This window comes from Poecile atricapillus, chromosome 8, assembly GCF_030490865.1.
Source record: "Poecile atricapillus isolate bPoeAtr1 chromosome 8, bPoeAtr1.hap1, whole genome shotgun sequence".
Classification (NCBI taxonomy): domain Eukaryota; kingdom Metazoa; phylum Chordata; class Aves; order Passeriformes; family Paridae; genus Poecile; species Poecile atricapillus.
Window position 1 is genome coordinate 25,745,955 of NC_081256.1, and position 21,085 is coordinate 25,767,039.

Consider the following 21,085-nt stretch of genomic DNA (forward strand, 5'->3'; position numbering starts at 1 on the left):
AAGTCAAGCTCTGAGCCCTCACTCAATTATTGGGAACTCAAATGACCTCAAGTGACTCAAAGCATGACCTCATATGACCCCTCTGACCTCGAGTGACCCCAAAATGACCCCAAATTACCTCAAGTAACCCCAAAATGACCTCGAGTGACCCCAAAATGACCCTAAATGACCTCGAGTGACCCCAAATGACCTCGAGTGACCCCAAAATGACCTCGGATGACCCCAAACGGGGCCTCAAATGACCTAAAGTAACCCCGGGCAGGGATCCCAAAAATCTCGAAAAACCAAAAATGACCTCGAGTGACCCCGGTGACCTCAAACGACCCCAATGACCCCGAGTGACCCCAAAATGACCCCAAAATGACCTCGGACGACCCCAATGACCTAAAGTAACCCCAAAATTACCCCAAATGACCACAAAATGACCCCGAATGACCCCCCCGGCCCCGTTAATCCCATTTTCCCCGTTAATCCCATTTTCCCCGTTCCCGAGCTTTGGGAATTCGGGATCCCCTCGGAACTGGAGCCTCAATTCCCGCTCCAGGGGCAGCCAGGGATTCACCCCCGGAATTCCTCAGCTCCGGGGATAAAACACAAACAATTCCCAGGATTCACCTCTGGAATTGTGAGGGATTCATTATGGAATTCTGGAATTGCTATTGGGGTTATACACACATATAAATATTTCAAAATTTAAATATATCTAAATATATATATTTATATATATATATATATATATAATATATTTGTCTATCTATCTATCTATATTTACTATATATTTTTATATATTTTTATATATTATATATATTTTTTATATATAAATATATTATTATACATAAAAATATATAATTTACATTATATAAAAATATATATCTAAAAATATATATTTAAATATATATTTATATATTATTATACATAATATAAAATATATAATAATATATAATGATATATATTAATAATATAATTTAATCGCTTAATAATTATATAATTTAATATTTATGTATAATAAATAATAATATTATATATATCTATATCTATAAATATATATAAAATATATATTAAAAGTTGTTTGAATAATATATAATTATAAATTATATATACACATATATACATGTATATATACATAAATATGTGTGTGTATGTATATATAATTATTTATATATATTTATATTATATATTCTAAAAATATAAATAAAATATAAATAAAATATAAATAAAATATAAATAAAATATAAATAAAATATAAATAAAATATAAATAAAATATAAAAATATAAAAATATAAAAATATAAAAATAAAAAATAAATATAAATATAAATATAAATATAAATATAAATATAAATATAAATATAAATATAAATATAAATATAAATATAAATATAAATATAAATATTTTTTTAAAATGAATTCTTTTATTCTAGAATTGCCACCCAAGAACTCTCAGTCTCTGCAGACTCTTCCATGAATTCCCTGGGATTCCTTTCCTTCCCTCTCATTCCTGCTGAATCTGAGCCTTTGTTCCGCGGTTCAGAATTTTTTCATTATTTTAAATCTTTCCCCATCACTTCCCACGCTGGAATTTAACAGAAAATTCCCCAAATGCTTCAAAAGCGGCCCCAAAATCCGGATCCAGGAGCCCAAAATCCCAAAATGTTTCCCCCAGGTCCCGGCAGCGCAAGGGAGGAAATTGAATTCCTGTTTTATTTCTCCAAACAGAGCAGCTCAAGACCGGAAACAATTCATAAAAAATATTCATTTTTATTCATAGAAAAATAGAAATTCCAATAAATAACATTTGAATGTAATAGTTAATAAATTAAAATATTCATTTTATACAAAATATTTAACATTTATTCTATTTGTATTATATTTATTTGTAATAAAATATCTAATACAGTCTGTATTTTTCATTTATTTAATGAAGTTTAAAATTATATTAAATATCTTAAGGTTATAAATATTATAATTTTTCAAAATTATTGTTATTTATTAATTTTGTCAGTGTTATTATTAATAATATTATTAATAATAATAATGAACCTTAAATCTCAGCTCTGGGACAACATTTCCCTTCTGGTTTTCCTTCTTCCTTACCTGAAAGGATCAAAGAATTGTATAATAATTATTAATTAGTAAAAAAAATTAATTATTTTAAAAGAAATATTACATATAATTAATATAGTGATATAATTATTCTGTGTACAGTTATATAGAATTTATATAATTCTTCTACATCCAGTTATATAGAATTAATATATCAATAGAATTATTATATATCATTATGTAGCCTATATAATTATAAATTATATAGAATTATATAGAATTACTATATTCTATTTATTATATAGTATTATACTATATATTATATTTATTGTGTAGAATTACTATATATTATATAGAATTAGTTTAAATTAATTATATATAATTATATATAATATATACAATATGTACAATATATGTAATATATAATATATCTTTTTATATATAATGTATAATAATATTTCATATATATAAAAATATATAAAAAAATATATTATATATATTATTAAAGCTATGTTTTTGTTTAAAAAAATAATAATATTGGGTGAAAATTTTTGCATTTTCACCTGCGAGATTTGACAAATTTGGGTTGAAAAAGGAGCAGAAGAGGCCGAACCTGAAAGCTCCCCCGGTACAAAGAAACAAAAACCCTGAAATAAAAAATGTTCCTCAAACAGAGCTCGGCTGCTCCAAGTGAGAACCGGGAAATTCCCAGAAAATTCAATTTTTAGGAGCAAGAGCCATGGAGGTAAAAATCCATTCCTGGGTAAAACAACAGCTCCAAAGGAGATTGTGCAAAAAACCTCCCAAGGGACAAAAATCAGCTCAATTAGCTAAAGAGAGAAAAGTTGAATAAATACATTCATTAGTCATTAGCTAATGGCTTAATTACAATAAGCTGAGTTCCAATCATTTCCTTATTATTTAAAAATTGCTAATTACTGATTTCCTGTTCATCCCCAGGACCTTCAAATGCCGCAGAGAAATGAGAAAAATCCAACTCGTCTTCATAAAACCCAATTACCCCCCAGCATTAATTAACTGATTAATGGGTTAATTAGCGAGCCCAGGTCATGCAGAGCTCCCCGGAATTCCCATCCCATTCCCATCCCCTCCAAGCTGGGTCCAGCCTGGCCTTGGGCACTTCCAGGGATCCTGAGCTCCTCTGGGAATCCCATCCCAGCCTTCCTCATCCTCAGGAATCCCTTCCCAATCCCGCTGGAATCGTTTCCCTCCTCAATCCTCCCAGAAATCCGGGATTTGTCCCTTTTCATCCCCAGCATTTGGAGCCAGGAGCTTCTCCTTGCTCCCAATATTCCCAGAGCATCCCAGGCTCATCCCAGCCGCATCCACAGCCCCGGGAGGAGCTGGGAGAGACAAATAAACACAAATATCGGCCAGCCCTGATATTCCCAGCAGGATGAAATTCCCAGGAATGACATTCCCCCTGCTCCGTTACTATGGAGATTCCAGCGGGACCCGAGAGCGGAGCCGGGAGATGAGGAAAAGCTCCCAGACGGATCCTGAGCTGCGATTCCAGAGCCAGGGAATCCCAATCCAAAGGCAGGAACACGACAGGGAGCGGTGGGGCTCAATCACATCCCATTATCCGGGCTGCTCCCCACAGCATCCCTGCTGGAATATTGGGAATGGGAAGCGCTGCCAGCACGAATGGGAAGCGCTGCCAGCACGGAATTCCTGCCTCCAACTGGATCAGAGCATCCAAACCCTGCGAGGGGCAGATCCCATCCCAGGGAATCCAGGAGCAGGGAAAAACCCCCACTGGAACCTGCCTGCTCCTGGTTTTCCAGCGGAGGGAGGTTTCCTCTGGGATTTATCCCTGGATCTCAGCTCCATATGGATGTGCCAAGAGCCACCTGGAGCTCCATCATTTTCCATGGAGAAATCCCAGCTCCAGCCAGGAAAGGAGGGATCCAAAATCCCACCTGAGCCCCGGGAGCCCAACCCTCATTCCAAACCTGCTTCCCATTCCAGGCACCACATTCCCACTTTTCATGGATTTCTTCAGTTAATTCCTCCTTCCTTCTCCTCCCGGATTGATTTTCCAGCGCTCTCTGAGCACTCATGGATATCCAGGCCCAGGGAATGGGAGCAGCATTCCCGTTCCATGGAGATGTTAATTATTTATTCCTCGTTAAGGCTCGTTAGATTAATCCATTTTAAATTACCACATGCTGCCAGGCACAATTATTGGAATTTATTGGGATCATTCCGGTGCTTTATTTCCCTCGGATGTGAGCTGGGGTTGCTTTTCCTGCGCTCCCAGGAAGCTGGAGCAGCATTCCCTTCTCCAGAGGGAACAACCTCCAGGAAACACTAATTCCCTTTTTTACTCTTCCAGAGGAATCACAGAATCATGGAATATTTGTGATCTCAGAGCCCATCCCCTGTGCAGGGAACCTTCCCCATCCCAGCGTGCTCCAAGCCTCATCCATCCTGACCTTGGACAATTCCAGGAATTTCCAGCTTCTCTGGGCAAGGACAGAATTCCTGCCTTTATTCCTGAGCTGGGGAGAAATTTTATTTTATTTTTTTTTGCTTATCCAAAGTGCTGCTGCAGGAGGAAAGAGGCAGAGGCTGCTTTGAATCCCCCCGGATTCTCCCTCCCCAAACCCTGCAAAGGCTTTGGAAGTGCGGTGTTTAATCAGGATTAAAGAAAATTAATTAAAGGAAATTAAAGAAAAATCAACTTTTTAACAGAGGAATGAAAAAGGGGCTCTTTGGAGTAAAACAAATGATTCTCTAGCAAAGGAGGCAATGGGGAGCTTTGGATGCCACTGGGATTAATTCAGAGTTTTATCCCAATTATAAAAATCTCCCTCAGCAAGTCAGGAAATGGGATTTTGTCTCCTCTAGGAGCAGCCTCAGTTCCAGCCTTTCTCTGGGAGGTTTCAGCTCTGGAGTTTGGGAGCAATTGAACAGAATTATCTCTGGGATGTGGATATTGTGCTTTTCAAATCAGGCCTTGCTGTACCAGCTATAACCAAAGAACTCCAGATATTTAACCAAATATTCCCATTTTTTGCCCTTTAGAGACCTCCCCATTCCCTCCCCTTCCATCAGCAGAGGGGGAAGCTCTGGAGTCACCGGGGAAATCTCCCAACAGGGACAAAACAACAATTCAACTTTAATCCAAGCAGTTCCCCACGGCTCCCTGAGCTTTTCCAAGTTTGTGCTGCTGGGAATGGAAACATTTCATTCCCATGGATAAGGAGATTTCCCAGGGACACCCCAAAATCTTCTGCATCTGCTGCAGGTCCAGTCCCTGTGGTGAAATAACCAAAAACCAGGAGAAACCAAAATTCCAGAGCCACAGGATGGAATTCCTCACACTCCTCAAGCCTCAGACTTCCCTGGAAATCCAAATCTCCATTTTCAGCTCCTGCTTTTCCCCTCTGGGATATCTGAGCCAGCAGATACAAACCCTACCCAGTATTCCTGACACCACACTGAGGCCTTGTAATGACCAAAAACCAGAAGGAAACAAAATCCCAGCATGTTTGAACCAAAGGATGGAATCCCTCACACTCCCCAAGCCTCAGACTTCCCTGGAAATCCAAATTTCTGCTTTCAGCTCCTGCTTTTCCCCCTGGAATGTCTCACCACAACCCTATCCAATATCCTGACACCCAGCACACTGAGGCTTTGTGTTTATCCTGAAATGATCAAAAACCAGAAGGAAACAAAATCCCAGCAGTGTGGAACCAAAGGATGGAATCCCTCACACTCCCCAAGCCTCAGACTTCCCTGGAAATCCAAATTTCTGCTTTCAGCTCCTGCTTTTCCCCCTGGAATGTCTCACCACAACCCTATCCAATATCCTGACACCCAGCACACTGAGGCTTTGTGTTTATCCTGAAATGATCAAAAACCAGAAGGAAACAAAATCCCAGCAGTGTGGAACCAAAGGATGGAATCCCTCACACTCCTCAAACCTCAGACTTCCCTGGAAATCCAAATTTCTGCTTTCAGCTCCTGCTTTTCCCTGTGGGCTCTTTGTCCCAGCCCATATCCAACACTGCTGACCCCTGGCACTTTGTTTATTTTAAACACATTTTCAATAAACTCCCTGAGCTGATTCACTTGGAGGCCTGCAAATAAACGAGCTCATTAAACAGCGCTGGCACTTAGCAGGATCTCTGGTGGCCAATCCCAGCTCCAGCAGGGCTGGAATTTATAACTTTGATCCCCATTTAATCTGCTCATAACCATCAATCTCGGATTTTTATTGTCCTGTTCTGCAGCCTGAGCACAAAACCTGCTCCAAATTAGGGCCCCCTCCATGAGTGACTCACAAATAAATACTGATTTTAACACCCCACAACACAATTCCCGGGATCCAGCTCTTATTTAAGCACTGCTGGAGCTTGGGAAGAGGTTTGTGATGCCCAAAGCAGCCCCAGAGGGCTGGGGAACAGCAGGAGCTGCTCTGGGACAGCGCAGATGTCACCAGGAGGCTCTGGAGGGTGGCCCAGCATTGCCTGGAACGTTCCAGAACTCACCTGGAAAACACTGGGAGATCCCACTTGGCTCCAGGTCCTCGTTCAGCAGCAGGCTGGGCTGGGCTGGGCTGGTTGGGAATGATGCATGGAGCAGGGGAGGCTGCCAGGATAAAGAAATCAGAAATTAACACCTAATGATGCCAAGCTGCCGTTAACTCACCCCCAGCCCCAGGAGCTGCTGAAGGAATAACAGGAATAACAGGAATAAAGAATTTCCTCTGGATCCCAGCCTGGCTCAGAGCTGGAATGATGACTTAAAAGATCATTTCCAGCTTTAACAATCCTGTAATTCCATGATTTTATACAACTCTTCCAACCCTGGGATCCCAGGAGGTGCCTGAGCCTGGCCAGGATGGCTCCATCCATCCCCATCCGTGTTTCCCATGCCCTGGAGCTCGCCCAGGAAAAGCTCCAGCCCAGAGCACTGGGGACATGGCCAGGAATTCCTTGGACACCTCCAGGGATGGGAACTCCAAACCTCCCTGGGCAGCCCCTGCCAAGCCCTGACCACCCTTTCCATGGGGAAATTCCTGCTGATTCCACCCTGAGCCTCCCCTGGAATCCAAAACCTGATGGAGAACACCAAGACTTTACTCACCTCAGAAATGATTCAGTCAAAGAGAACTGAGGGGTTGAGGTGCTTTTCCCATGGAATTCCATGGGATTCCATGGAATCACAGATGGGTTTGGGCTGGAAGGACCTTAAAGGCCACCCTGCCCTGGGTGGGGACACCGTCCCCCATCCCAGGCTGCTCCAAAGCCCGTGATCCCTGTGCCAGGAGCAGGGCTGGAATCAGGCACCAAAACCAACCCCGGCAGCCTGGAGGGTTTCCATCCCGATTATCCAACATTCCCGAGGCAGTGCTGACCTCTAGTGAGAGATCCCTGGAAAAGGGAGGATTCCTTGGGATAAAGCTCCCTTCCCAGCCGTTCCCGATTTCAGCTTCTGAAGGGTTCCTCAGGCACCTGGGGCAGGAGCACAGAGCACATCCTGGGCAAATCGGTCCAGTCAATTCCTCTTTTGGAGATGTTTTCCATCAGCGTTTCCATCAGTGAGGGTTAAAGCTCCTCTCCAAGCTCAGCCACAGGGGCTGCAGCTCCCAGGGGGATTTGTCCCCTTTGCAGAAGCCCCCCAGGACTGGAGCAGGATCCTGAAGGGTGCAGGGAATTCACAAACTGGAACTAAAGCTCAGGAAAACAGGAGCTGCAGGCTTGGATCACACATGGAATGTCAGCCTAGAGGGAACAGCAGAGGAGCTTCTCCAAACAAAACGTGCCAGAGCTCAGGAGAAGCAGAAGAAGAGCAAAATTCAATTTAATTCTCTCCCTCCCCCAGAAAAAAACTCCTCAGTGGGAAAAACCCAGCAGTGGGGGCAGCTTTGCCTTTGGATCCTCCAAGGGAAACTTCCCCCAAACTCTCCCCCCTGATCAGGGAAAAAACTGCCCCAACAACCCCCAAAACAACTCCAGAGCCCCCAGCAGCCACAAGTGCCAGTGCCCAAGGCAAGGTTTTATATCCAAACACCCCAAATACACAAGAGCACGAGGAAACCTCCCAGGCAAGCTCAGAGCTCCAGGAAGGAGCAGGAAAAGGCAGCAGAGCTCAGGGAACTGCCAAGCTGCTGCTTTGGGTTCCCACATCGTCCTTCAGAAGCCACAACCTTCACCCAAAAGTTCCTTCAGGAAGGTGAGAAATTTCCAAGGATACCAAAGAAATCTCCACTGCAAAAAGTCTCCTTTAAAACCAACTTTAATAGTGTGAGTTCTGCTGAAATTAAAAATATTAAGAATGTTCTACATGAAATGCAACATCTTTATTCTAACAGACTCCTCTCTCTGATGCCAAGGACACTCCAAAGGCTCCTGAGCTTTCCCTATTCCCTGGAGCTATCCCAGGAATATTCCTGGGGCTCCACAAACCTCCTGCCCTTTAAAGCAAGATCAGCTCAGTTCAGGGATAATTCACCCAATTACCTCGAGGAGTAATTAACCAAAGCAAAATTCACTCTGCAGGAGCTCTGGGAGCTCCCTGCTCAGCACGGAGCCTCCCGTCAAGTGATGGGAAAATGAGGAATTCCACCATGGAATTCAAGGCTTTGCCCTCTGCAAGCAAAATTCAGTTCTTGCTTTAATTCTTTTTATAGTTTTTTAGTCACCAACTCTAAAAAATAAATCAGTTTTCACATTATTCAGGCTTGGAGAGGTTATTGCTGTTCCTGAGCTGGGAGAAATTCCAGGGTGAGCACGTCTGGAATTGGAGATTCCTCTGAAATATTCCCTTGGGAGCTTTTCCTCACCTTTTTCTCCCAGAAAAAGGAAAGAGAGCAACGAGGGTGTCCAAGAGGAGAGGCTGGGAAAGCCCCACCTCCATCCAGGCTCATCCCAGCAACTCCACGATGGAATTTTCCCATTTCACAGCCGGAGATCAAACCCTGGCCCTGCCTCAGCTACTCACGGAGAACTCGAGGCAGGAGGCAGCAGCAGGAGCCCAGAGCTTCCAGCAGAGCCACAATTCCAGCAGGATCCCTGGACTGCCCAGGAAGGAGGAGTTTTAGGCAATATTTTAAATCTAGGAGCTAGGCTTGCAGCAAAGCACGCAGCATCTGCTGGGGCTGGGCTCTGTGTCCCAGGAAATTCAGTGTATTCCTGCTGTTCCACAGGGCCAAGCTGCTATTTCAGCACACTTCTGTGGGCCAGGGTGGAGAAACAGGAGGAGTAATGAGCTGGGAGCTGCAAAAAAAAATAAAATCAAGACATTCCTCAACCTCTGAGCTGGGCCAGCCTTTCATTCCTTTCCTTCATTAGGTTTCTAATTATTGGGAGATTTCTTTCTGAGAACAAATCCCAGGAATTCCACTCAGAGGTGGAGTTGCTGGCTGTTAAAAACAGCCAAATTCTAATGAGCCCCTCGTTATTCTGGTTTTTAATTGTCCATGAACCCCTGTTAGTGATACCTGAGCTCCAAGTTTGGACAGGTATTTATTCCTGAAACTAAAGGCATCAGCTTTTGGCAGCAATTTTGTCAAATCATCTTCGTTCTGCCTTCTGAGCCTCTCCTGCTCTTCTGCTCTGCAAAAGAAAAGTGGCAAAAGATGTTTGCCCTGAGGGAAAACCCTGCCAAGCAGGGAATTGTTGTTGTTTCAGCATTATTTCATATTTTAATATCGTTATTGTTGTTTTAATACCTAGGAAATGTTTTGAGGCATCGGGTGAACCACCCTGAGATGTGCAGGGATCAATAATTGAGTGTAAAGAAAGAGAGAGGCTGATTTCTGCAGGTTCCTTTTATTTCATTCCAAGATTTCCGTAGAAAGAGAAACCTTTTGGCTTTTCCCAGATTACAAAGTGCTCAGGGGAGCTTCTGGAACAATTTTCTATCTGTTAAACAAACTTTCATCCCTTAAAACAAACATTACAATACAAAGAGAATCGAGAAGGCAATAAAAGACTGCTCAGCAGCCTCAGAATTCAGAAATCTATTAAAAAAAAAAAAAAGTCCATTGGAGCATCTGTGGCTCTTTTTGCTGTGATGAAAGGAAAGCCAAAGCTGTAAACACATTTCCAAAGTGGTTTTTGCACGAGGACAGTGACAGAGAGCTGGGAGAGCTCTGGCTGAGAACAGAAAGCTGCAGCTGGGAGCTCTGGGGGTTTGTGGGGTGGCAGAGCTCAGCCAGGACCCTCAGCCAAACAAAGGGATTTTGGAATTGTTTAAACAAAAAGCAGGAGCTGAGGCAGCGCTGGAAGGCCCCGGTGAGCGGATCCTCCAGGGAAGGGCAGGGAACTGCAGCTCCAGGAGCAGCCAGAGCTCAGCTCAGGCTCTGCCACTCACTCAGCTCTCCTTTCTGAAACAAATGGGACAGTTACTGCAGGCAGGGAATCCCAAATCCCACAGAATCCATGGAACAGGGACAGTTACTGCAGGCAGGGAATCCCAAATCCCTCAGAATCCATGGAACAGGGACAGTTACTGCAGGCAGGGAATCCCGAATCCCACAGAACCCCTGGAACAGGGACAGTTACTGCAGGCAGGGAATCCCAAATCCCACAGAATCCATGGAACAGGGACAGTTACTGCAGGCAGGGAATCCCAAATAAAACAGAATCCACGGAATTGGGACAGTTACTGCAGGCAGGGAATCCCAAATCCCTCAGAATCCATGGAACAGGGACAGTTACTGCAGGCAGGGAATCCCAAATCCCACAGAATCCATGAAATTGGGACAGTTACTGCAGGCAGGGAATCCCAAATCCCTCAGAATCCATGGAACAGGGACAGTTACTGCAGGCAGGGAATCCCAAATCCCACAGAACCCATGGAATTGGGACAGGGAACAAGGGCTGGGGCATCCCAAATCCCACAGAACCCCTGGAACTGGGACAGGAACAAATATTGGGACAGGGCATCCTAAATCCTACAGAATCCCTGGAATTGTTATGGGTAACAAATATTGGGCTGGGGCATCCCAAATCCCAGGGAATCCCTGGAATTGTTACACATGGGTGAGGGGCAGTTCTGATTGGACACAGAATTCTGAGGTTTGGGGTGTCTGTATTAAAAAAAATTGGATTAAAAATCCTTTTGGCTCAAGGAGATTCATCACAATTAAATGTGGATTTGGTTTCCTGCAGCTTTCCTCAAGATTAATGTATGGAAAAAACAAGAAAAAAACACATTAAACCCCACAAGTCACTGGATACTTTGCTCACAGGTGCCTTAGGTTTTTTGGGATTCATTTCCTTAGGTTTTTTGGGATTAATTTAAGTAGCACCATATGGACACAGCCCAGTTTTACAGGAATCCATAAATCCATTTGTGAGAAATATTAGAAATTATCTACCTGGATCAAACCTATTATAAATATAAATATTATTTTAAAAATTATAAAAATAGTTTAATATATTTTATAAAAATTATATATCTAAGGTGTGTGATGAACATCTGCAGGTGAGATGTAATTGCCTATTAAAAAATTAAGAATTCCAACAAAACTAAAGGAAACTACAGGAAAATTTAAATCCCTCCAAAGTGTGAGGGAGCAGCTGAGCTGGATTAGGTCAGAAGAGAGAATATTCCAAAGGAAAAATTCCATGTTCCTCACACTGCAGCAGCTGGAATTCTGCAGGGGTGGTTTTGAAAGCTGTGGTTTGCCAAAACATGGATTTATTTCTTTACACAAGAATGTTAAATTAAGAATAATTAACTGTATTTTAATTGGATGAACCAGCCTGGTCAGTGGAGCTGTCCCTGCAGGGTTGGGAACCAGATGAACTTCAAGGTCTCTCCCCATCCAAACTATTCCATGAACTGTCAAAATTTCTCCATCCCAACCATTCCTGCCACCCCAAGTGCTCCATTTCCTTTTAAAGGAACTGAATCCCATTTTATTGAAAAGTCCTGCCCCATTTTCTTATTGAAAATAAACACTTGTGTCAGCAGGAGGATTTGTGACAGGTGTGACCCCAAACTGGGCTTTCCCAGCAGTGCTGTGGTTTCCACTCAAACCACCTCATTTTCTACCCCATTTCAGTTGTGAGCCCACTGAAATAAAGGAAAACAGAGAGGAAAAGTGCCAGGAAAGGAGAGCTGGATAAAGCTACCTCAAATATTGATTCACAGGAGGCAGGGATATGAAATCCTAAACCAGACTGGTAAGAAAATAAATCCAATATAAATCAGACTGGAGAAAGGATCTCCTTAATCCCTTCAGGACAAACATTTCCCGAGGACTCTGACATTTCCTGGCTCTGTACTTACTCAGAAGCAGCTGCTTTTTGCAGTTTTGCCCTTTTCTTTGCAGACCAGTTGAGATCACCACCTGTAACAGCAGCAATGTGCACTCTGAGACCTTTAAAACTGGGATTGTTTTTGCCTTTGGTATCAAAGCTCCCCCCAGGAGTTCTCAGAGCACTGAGAAATCAGAAGAGTGATTTTACAGAAGTAGAAATAGAGGTAAAGAGAAGCTGCAAAGACTCACCTGTGAGGTGATTCACAAAGTACAGCAGCACCACAGCTATCAGTGACACTGCAAAAGGAAAGGGACAAGAAATGAACAGCTTGAACCCACAACCAAGATTTCAATGGTAACTCAGAGGGGTTTTCTGCTTTTGGAAATCTCCCTGTGCTTACAGCATGTGGTCGTTCAGAAATTATTTTCATTTTAAACTAGCAATTTATACTTGAAAAGCATTATTTGTCTACTTTCACTCCCTTTTTTAAACACTGAAACTCTTCACACTTCAGGCAAACCCCGAGCACTCCACTGGCTGTGAGTTCATCCCAGCACTGCCCCAGCTGACACCTCTAGAAGAGGAATTGTTTCTGTTTTCCAGGAAATATGAACCCAAAAAGCCCAGTGGAGCTTCCTGAAGCCATTCCCAGGGCGTCCCACACTCACAGCAAACACAGGCACTGAAGAAGACCTCGAGGAACAGGTATCCCCTGGTGTCCAGGATCATTCCAGCTGCTATGGCAATCACTGCCAGGCCCAGGTTCTGGATGGACTGCATGCTGGGACACAGCAGGAACACCACTCAGTTCTTCTCTCAGCAAAATGGATTTTGGTTTGCTCAGGAAAAGCTCCCCAGTGCCACTGGAGCTCATGAGAGATGCTCATTCCCCATGTTTAGGGACGTGGCAGAGTCAGGGCTCAGTTGTTTTGCAGAAGTTCCTGTGCCTGTCCCCAGCCCCAGGCTCTGCCCAAATCCCATCCCCAAAGCAGTCAGGGATTCCTGCTCCAGACCTGGAGGAGCTGGGGACCAGGAGTGGGTTGGATCTGCTCAGGTTCAGTGGCTCAAGGGTGTCAGGAGTCAGGGAATGGTTTGGGATGGGAGGGACCGTAAAGCTCACCCAGCCCCAAGGCAGGGACACCTCCCACTGCCCCAGTGTCCACCCCTGGCACTGCCAGGGATGCTCTGGGAATCCCATCCCAGCCCCTCCTCAGCCTCACAGGGAGCAATCCCTTCCAAATGTCCCAAGTAAATCTCTTCTCCTTTATTTCAAACCATTCCCCCTTGGCCAAGGGGCTCCCTGCACTGGAATCCATCCAGCCCCTCCCAGACAGGAATTCCCTCCCAAGATCCCACCCAGCCCTGCCATTCCCTGGGTCCTGCCCCTCCATCCCTTGTCCCCAGTCCCCTGGGACAATCCCAGCCCACCCCCAGCTCCTGCTGGAGCTCTGGCCTGGCACAAATCCATGGAAATACTCACAAGCCATAGGCAGTTCCCAGCTGGTGCTCGGGGACCACGAAGGCCACCATGGGCCACAGGGCACAGGCCAGCAGGGAATAGGCCACACCCAGCAGGCACTGGGACACGGGACAACAAACAGGGTTACAGCACAGGCACACCCCAAAAATTCAGGTATTGCCCTTCCCTTTCCCCAAAAGGAGCTCAAGAAACACTTTGTGCAAGGAAATTCTACACAAATATCCACACTTGGAACTGGAGTGACCCCCAAAATAAATTCTGTGTTTTGACTGAACACCCCCCAGAGCTGCACCTCACTAGAAAAATGCTTGAAAAGCAAAGTTTTTAATCCCTGCCCCACTGGTGAGCATCATAACCCTCAGCTCCAAATAGGAAATATTTCCTGAAATATTTCCTCAAATCTGCTCTCAGTAATCCAAGTTTTTACAAAGGTTCAATTCAGCACATCAGAGGCAGTCTGAGTAATAGTAATATGCTTCAGAAATAAACTAAAAGAAGAATTTTTAGGAGAAAAAGAGAGCAATTTGAGTAATAGCAATAAAATTTAGAAATAAATTGAAAGAAGAATTTTTAGGAGAAAAAGAGAGCAATTTGAGTAATAGTAATAAAATTTAGAAATAAATTGAAAGAATTTTTAGGAGAAAAGGAGCAGTTTGAGTACTAGAAATAAAATTTAGAAATAAACTAAACAATTTTTAGGAGAAAAGAGAGCAGTTTGAGTAAGAGACTTCAGAAATAAATTACAAGAGGAATTTTTAGGAGAGAAGCGAGCACCTGGCACAGGAATTCAGTAATGGAGCGAGGAATCTTTTCCACCTCCCAACACACAGAATAATTCAGTGCCAACCCCAGTGCTTGTTCTGTATTTCTGAAATCAGTATCTGACATTCTCTTTGGGTGTAAATGCCAGGAAATGAGGTTACCATGGCTATCCAGGGGTTCCAGAAGGTGAAGGCCAGCAGGATGTGCGAGGCCAGCGTGGTCACCACAGCACACAGCACCCAGATGATGTTCTTGCCAACTTTATCCACCAGCAGCCCGAACACCGGGGACATGGGGGCTGAGATGATGTACACCACGCTGCACCAGAGGGAAATCAGAGATTTAACACTCACAGAGGCCTCTCTTAACTCTGAGGACAAAAGGAAAAAACATCCCCCTCTCCCAAATCCCAATAATTTAGAATTTCCAAAGGTTTGAGGACATGGAAGTGCTCAGCACCCAAGGAAACAGTGACAGACTCTGAGCCCAGCAGGGGTTTTCTTGTGGGGTTTTATTGCTTTGGGGTTTGGCCACATCACAAATTCATCCTCAAATGACCAAAATTGAGTTCCTTTAGTGCTGTTATTAAACCTTTATTTTATTTATTTATTAAACCTTAATTGCTGTTATTAAACTTTTATCACTCAGCAAAGAATCACTAAATACTAAAATAAAACCCTTCAGGGCTTTTTCTTTCCAATGGGAACATTTGTTTTTAATAAAAAACACGTTCACATTTCCCAGTTATTCCTTGGGTCTTGTGAAATTATTTCTCCACTTAAATGCAGCTCACAGGAGATCCCAAACCTCTTCCCACCTGCCCAGAGCCCAAAAACACATCCTAAAACCTGGCAGTGTTCCTTATTAAATCAACCCCAATATACCTGTTAATTGCACTGGCTTCTTGAGGGGAAAACCGGAATTTTTCAATAAAGAAAACCCTGAGGGAAGGAAAAAAATCTATTTAGGAAAATGCAGACTTGAAGGATGTGCAATCAAAATTAAGTTAGACAAAGACATGAGAATCTCATTTATAGAAAAATTAAATAGAGCCTTGCCATAAATATCCCAGATTCTCATTTATAATTAATTTAGGAGCTTGTTATCAGACTCCACAGATTTTAATTTAAGGATCATTCAAATTATACTTTGGGGAAAACATAAAAAGTTCATAATGAAAATTTAACCCAAATAGTGAGCTGTAAATTTGGAAGGAATTCTACAGGACACCAAATCCCATGTTTTAAACCTGTACCCAGTTTTAATCAGGAAATCAAACATTCCTCAGGCTCCTGAGTTCTGACAACTCAGAGTGGCAATTCCCACAAAGCTCAGCTGATAAATGTGGAGTTTTTAAGCATTTTGGTTAAAAGCTTGGCCAGATTCCAAGGGAATTGCTGGAAGAGTGAGTGGCACTTACTTCCCCAGGCCAATGAAAGGGAAAACTGCAGCGTAGTAACAGACACAGATGACAAAGATGAGCCACAAGGACAAGGAGAAATCCTTCACATCCGTCAGCTTGATCACTTCTCCTGCAGAGGGGTGAGACACAGCATGGAATCACTCAGGATAAACAAATCTGGGATTCACCCCCCCTGGAGAACACCCAGGTGATCCCAAACCCCTCCTAAAGCACATCCCTGCCCCTGCCTGACTGGAGATCAAAGGTCCCTTCCATCCCAAACCAGTCTGGGATTCCACTGGATCTCAAATTGAGTTTATTTTTAATTGGCCTGAGTTCTCCCCCATGGAAAACTTGACCCAGCACGCACTGACAGGGGAGAGCTCCATGGCTCTGCATCCCTTAAGGAAATCAACTCCAAGAAAACCCAGAGCCAGTGGCAATGGCACCAAAAAATGATGATTAGAACCGTGGAGATGTTGAGCAGCAGCCCCTGAATGACCTGAAATGCAAACCTGCCCAGTGCAGGGTCAGCTCCAGCTCAGCCCCAGCACTCACCTGTTTTCCCCTGCTCCTTGCAAAGCAGTTTCTCTGCTCTCCTGTCCAGGTAAGCCAGGATCAAAGCACAGCTCAGTGAGAACAGACAAGTGACTCCACCTGAAGAAGGCAACACCACATGCTCAGCTGACAACTCGAGCAGTAATTTGATTTTTCAGCCCAATTAGCACAGTTTGTGTTGGACACATCAAGGTACACCAGCAGCTTTAAGGCTCAAGAGCTGCACAGCTCCAAGGGTCAGGTGTAAAACTGAAGCCTGACACGTGTGGCACACACCTGCCTTGGAGCACAAACACGTACATGAATTTATTTTATTTAAAACATCACCACCACTCGCCCTCAGCACGGCCAAGCTCCTCACCTGCACCTTGCAGGAACAGAAACAAAGCCTGGCCTTATTCCCAACACCAAAATCTCCATGCCCATGGCTCTGAGGGAAGGGAACACACCCCAAAATTGTTCAAATTTCACTTCTACAATCAGATAACCACAGGCAAGCTTGGACACTCCTCAGAAAAATTTTCAAGCCTGCCCTTTGCTGAGAGAATGTGAAATATTTCATCTCCACAAGACACAAACTTGAATTTGGCAACCCCAAAAATGCCACGGCACTTCAGAAGCTGCAGTAACCCGAGAGAAAATGAGAATATGATACAAAAGGTGTTGGAATTGCTCTTCCTAAGCTCAAACAGATTTGTGCTGCTTTTAAGTGGTTAATAAATGCTTTTAAGTGGTTAATAAATGTTTTTAAATGGTCAATAAATGCTATGAAGTGGTTAATAATGAACACACATGCAGATGACAGAAGCCAGACCATCACTGACCTATGAGCAGAGCCAGGCCGAGGGTGCTGGGACCAGCAGAGCCCAGGAGATCCTGAACTCTGGAGTAGATCCATCCCATGATATTCATGTTCACCGTGCTCCCCTAGGCACAGCAGAGCCATGTGAAGCACCCAGCATTTCCCAGCTCCAGGGAACACCAGGCACCAGTGTTTACCATTAAAATGCTACCCAGGGAACTTACAGCAGGACAGAAATGATTCCCTGCTGGGCTGGTAACAAATGAATCGATGCAACATCACAAACTGAAATTTTACACAAGGCTGGGAGAGTTCTCACTTATGAGAAGTGAATAAACCCACAGCATGAGCCCAGAAATGGAGCTGAATTTAATTCAGGATTCCCAGCTGACAGGCACCAGGAAAAAAATCCCATTTTCCCCTCCTTTTGCCCCCAGAGAAGGACCCATGGCTGCAATGCCAAGGCTGCCACCAGCTGAGCACTGGTGAACATCCCCCAGCCCCAGCTGGGAGCAGCTGCACAGGTTAAAAACCCCCAGAATGAGCCATGAAATGAGGAGCCCAGCTCCTCTCTCCATTCCCAGCTGTGCAAACTCACAATTCTGGCCATGCTGAGCTGCAATCCAAACACCAGGTTCAGCTCCTTGCCCTTGAACCAGCTCACTGCATACGTGTTCTGGGCCACCGCCAAGGACTCACCCCCAATCCTGCACAAACAACCAAAACATCTCCAATGCAGCAGGCAAAGATAAAGGGTTGGGAAAGAGCAGAATTCCAGAGGAATCTGGCTGTGCACAGGCACATTTAATGGATATTTATATAGACAAGGCAATAGAAAGCAAAGATTCCAAAATGGAATTGTGGTGATTGAAGAATGATTTGGTGCTTCCAAAATTTTTGATTCAGCAGCACCTGCAAAGTCCTGGGTTTTGTTTTCTAAGTTACACAAGGAAAAGAAGGGGAGATCTTGCATTCCTCAACTTCAGAGGTCTCAGAATCCATCAATTTTGATTCCAAGTGGCAGCTCTTCTCTAGAAGAGTTCTCTAGGGTTAGTTTTTGTGGTTTCTGGATGGGCTTACCTCAAAGAGCACAAACCTGCCCTTCCACACTCACCCAAATATGAATCTGCCCACTTCCATCAGCCAGAAGGTGTTGAACAGCGCTCCCAGAGCAAAAACCACCTGCAAACAGCAGCGAGGGAGAGTGAAAATTGTGCATTTCAGGTATGGAACAAAGCTGAACTGCCTGAAAACAGCAACAAAAATGCTTTTCCCTTCCCAGAAATACTTCACAGTCCTGCTCCTTTTGGCTTTTGCTCCCTCTGCTGTTTCATCATCCTCAACCAATTTCACATCAAACACATAAAAAAGGTGGATCCTTCCCACAATTCCAGGCACATTCCAAGGTTCCCTTTCCCAGTACAACCCAGGCTTCTCCCATTCCAGCTCTCAGCTGTCTCAGGTGAAACACAAACTGCAGACCCAGCTCATCCTTCACTCCCTCCCTGGCACTCACCTGCCCAACACACACAAAGATGCTGAATATGACAGTGCCCAACCTGGAAAGAAAATAAATTAAGAATAATTAAATTAAATTAAGAAACAATAATTAAAATAAAGAATAAAGAAATTAAAGAATAATATGCATTTCATGCATAACCGGAATACTTTTTTTATTTTTCCTACAAAGCACTATTTAAGTCCTGCAGCAGGGAAACAAGGGAAGGTGGATGGGCAATTAAAAGGTCTCTGTAATAAATTATGCAGCTCAACAACTCCCACAGAAAACAGGTAGCACAAGGTGGTGGTTTTGAAATTTATTTAAATCACAAATAACTTTATTTAAATTATAAAGGAATGGAAGCTCATCTATATTGTTAAAAAATCCTAAAAAAAAATAGGGAAAAAAATATTGAAAAGGTTTATTATAACCTTGAAAAGCTTTATAATCTAAAGCTTCAACTTCACCTGCAGTTCTAGCTCATCATTCCTTGCACAAGGGGGACACAAAGACGGCACTCACCGGATTCCAAAGACTCTGTCTATCAGGAAACCTCCGAAGAAGCACAGCACCACGTTGGGCCAGGAGTACCAGGCATAGAGTGCCATGAACTGGGCTGTGTTCACCTTCATGTCCTACAGAACACGGGGCAAATGTAAAAAGGCATTATTCCTGAGCTAGCTGCAGGGACACAAAGGATTCAGGAAGAACCACCTAGAAACAAAGTGTATTTTCTGTAATTCACAGATGGGTTAGGGTGGAAGGGGCTTAAAGTCCATTTTGTTCCTGTGAAAAACGAGGTTCACGTATTTTTTATAGAATTTAGGAGTTTAATAGAAAGACAATTAGGAGATAAAAATAAAGTTTACAGATATGGCTGGGTGTCTCTGCATTCACCTTACTAACAAAGGATTGTCCCTTAAAAACAGAACCTTACTACATATCCATAAATTCTCATACACGATTCAAACATTCTTCTTAAATTTTGGATGTTTCTTTGTTTAGTTTTTGACTCTCCCCCTTCCCAATAAATCAGTCTTCTTGGCTCCACTGAGTTTTACATTCCTTGATAACAGAAATGCAATAAATTCCTCCCCCCAAGAGCTCTGGTCACTACTGTCTTCATCTGGATAAGATAATCTAAGAATGGAAGGGGGTCTCTAATTATCTTTTTCAGTCTTTGGGTTATACGAACAAAAGTAGTTTTTATTTTAATACTATTCCATAGCTCAACATATATGTATATTATACAACTATTTCTAGGTTTCACCAATAACAGAAATAGAAGGTTATTATATTAATATAATGAAGTTTTCTAACTTTATACATATAACACTCATTTTAATATTTTCGAAAACCCAACAATATAATATATATCTATAACAGTTCCGAGCCCACCTCCCACTATCCCGGGTTGCTCCAGATGACCCTGGGCACTGCCAGGGATCCCGGGGCAGCCGCAGCTCCTCCGGCCCCGCAGTGCCCAGGGAACAATTCCTGCCCATTTCCCACCTCCCGCTCTGCCCGGGTATTCCCTCAGTGTCCTGCATTTCCCAGCCCCCCGGCAGAACTCACCCGCTGAACCTGTGTCTGCAGCGCGGCCGGGTTATCGTAGCAGAAGTAGCTGCCTGCAGGGAGAAGGGCACGGCTCAGGGCTCTGGCCCGCCACCCACACCCCGAACCCCCCTCACGCAGCCCCCCGGCCCGCACCGAATCCCAGGAAGCACATGAGGGCCAGGACGAGCAGGCGGTGCGGGAGGCGGCGGGGGTCGCAGGCGGCGGGCAGGGCGCGGGGAGGGCCCGGGGAGCCGCCGCCATCGCCGCCATCGGAGCCCAGCAGCGCCCGCTCCTCCTCCGCCATCGCGCCCGCCTCACGTGAGGGCCCGCCACGTGACCCGCACACACGTGATCGCCACACACGTGACCGTCAGCACGTGACTCGCCCCGCGCGTGGCGCCCCCCAGGCACGTGACCCCGTTGCCATGGCAGCGCCCCCTGAGGCCTGCCGGGGGGCCCTGGGAAACAGGAACATCAAATAAATATAGAAATTGTAAATGCAAATCTAAGTGTAAGAGTACATGTAAATGTAAGAGTAAATGTAAGTGTAAGTGCAAATGGAAGTGTAAATGTAAGCTTAATTGTAAATGGAAGTGGAAGTGTAAATGTAAGAGCAAATGTAAATGTAAGTGTAATTGTAAGTGTAATTGTAAATGTAAGAGTAAGTGTAAATGTAAGAGCAAATGTAAATGTAAGTGTAATTGTAAGTGTAATTGTAAATGGAAGTGTAAAT

At 43.9% G+C, this 21,085-nt stretch overlaps 1 protein-coding gene across 6 annotated transcripts; it reads right to left on the minus strand.

Annotated features, from left to right (window-relative positions):
- Nucleotides 1-1,862: 1,862 nt before the first annotated feature.
- Nucleotides 1,863-20,667, minus strand: MFSD1 (major facilitator superfamily domain containing 1). 6 transcript variants are annotated; one of them, XR_009278126.1, is made up of 17 exons: nucleotides 20,506-20,667; nucleotides 20,371-20,423; nucleotides 19,318-19,430; nucleotides 18,811-18,853; nucleotides 18,409-18,476; nucleotides 17,893-18,001; nucleotides 17,317-17,419; nucleotides 16,493-16,591; nucleotides 15,953-16,064; nucleotides 15,417-15,473; nucleotides 14,694-14,850; nucleotides 13,771-13,868; nucleotides 12,959-13,071; nucleotides 12,539-12,586; nucleotides 12,319-12,379; nucleotides 6,564-7,845; nucleotides 1,863-2,094 (listed from the first exon to the last, which is right to left on the minus strand). XR_009278126.1 is itself a non-coding variant. In XM_058844242.1 (17 exons), the coding sequence occupies exons 1-17, from the start codon at nucleotides 20,654-20,656 to the stop codon at nucleotides 9,234-9,236; spliced, it is 1,560 nt and encodes a 519-aa protein (XP_058700225.1). In that variant the 5' UTR covers nucleotides 20,657-20,667; the 3' UTR covers nucleotides 8,298-9,233. The 6 variants fall into 6 exon arrangements, 5 of the variants coding, with proteins under 5 accessions (XP_058700225.1, XP_058700226.1, XP_058700229.1 ...); XM_058844242.1 differs by lacking the exons at nucleotides 1,863-2,094; nucleotides 6,564-7,845 and adding exons at nucleotides 8,298-9,293; nucleotides 9,518-9,632; XM_058844243.1 differs by lacking the exons at nucleotides 1,863-2,094; nucleotides 6,564-7,845 and adding an exon at nucleotides 8,298-9,293.
- Nucleotides 20,668-21,085: the final 418 nt, after the last annotated feature.

Bases quoted from the DNA above. Each gene is read 5' to 3' on its own strand.
- MFSD1 (XM_058844242.1), bottom strand. From the start codon at position 20,656: ATGGCGGAGGAGGAGCGGGCGCTGCTGGGCTCCGATGGCGGCGATGGC. The intron at 13,072-13,770 runs GTGAGTATTTCC...GCTGTGTCCCAG, and splicing joins CTGGGAACTGCCTATGGCTT to CATGCAGTCCATCCAGAACC. The intron at 9,633-12,318 runs GTAAGTACAGAG...TTTCTTTTGCAG, and splicing joins CAAAAAGCAGCTGCTTCTGA to AGCAGAAGAGCAGGAGAGGC.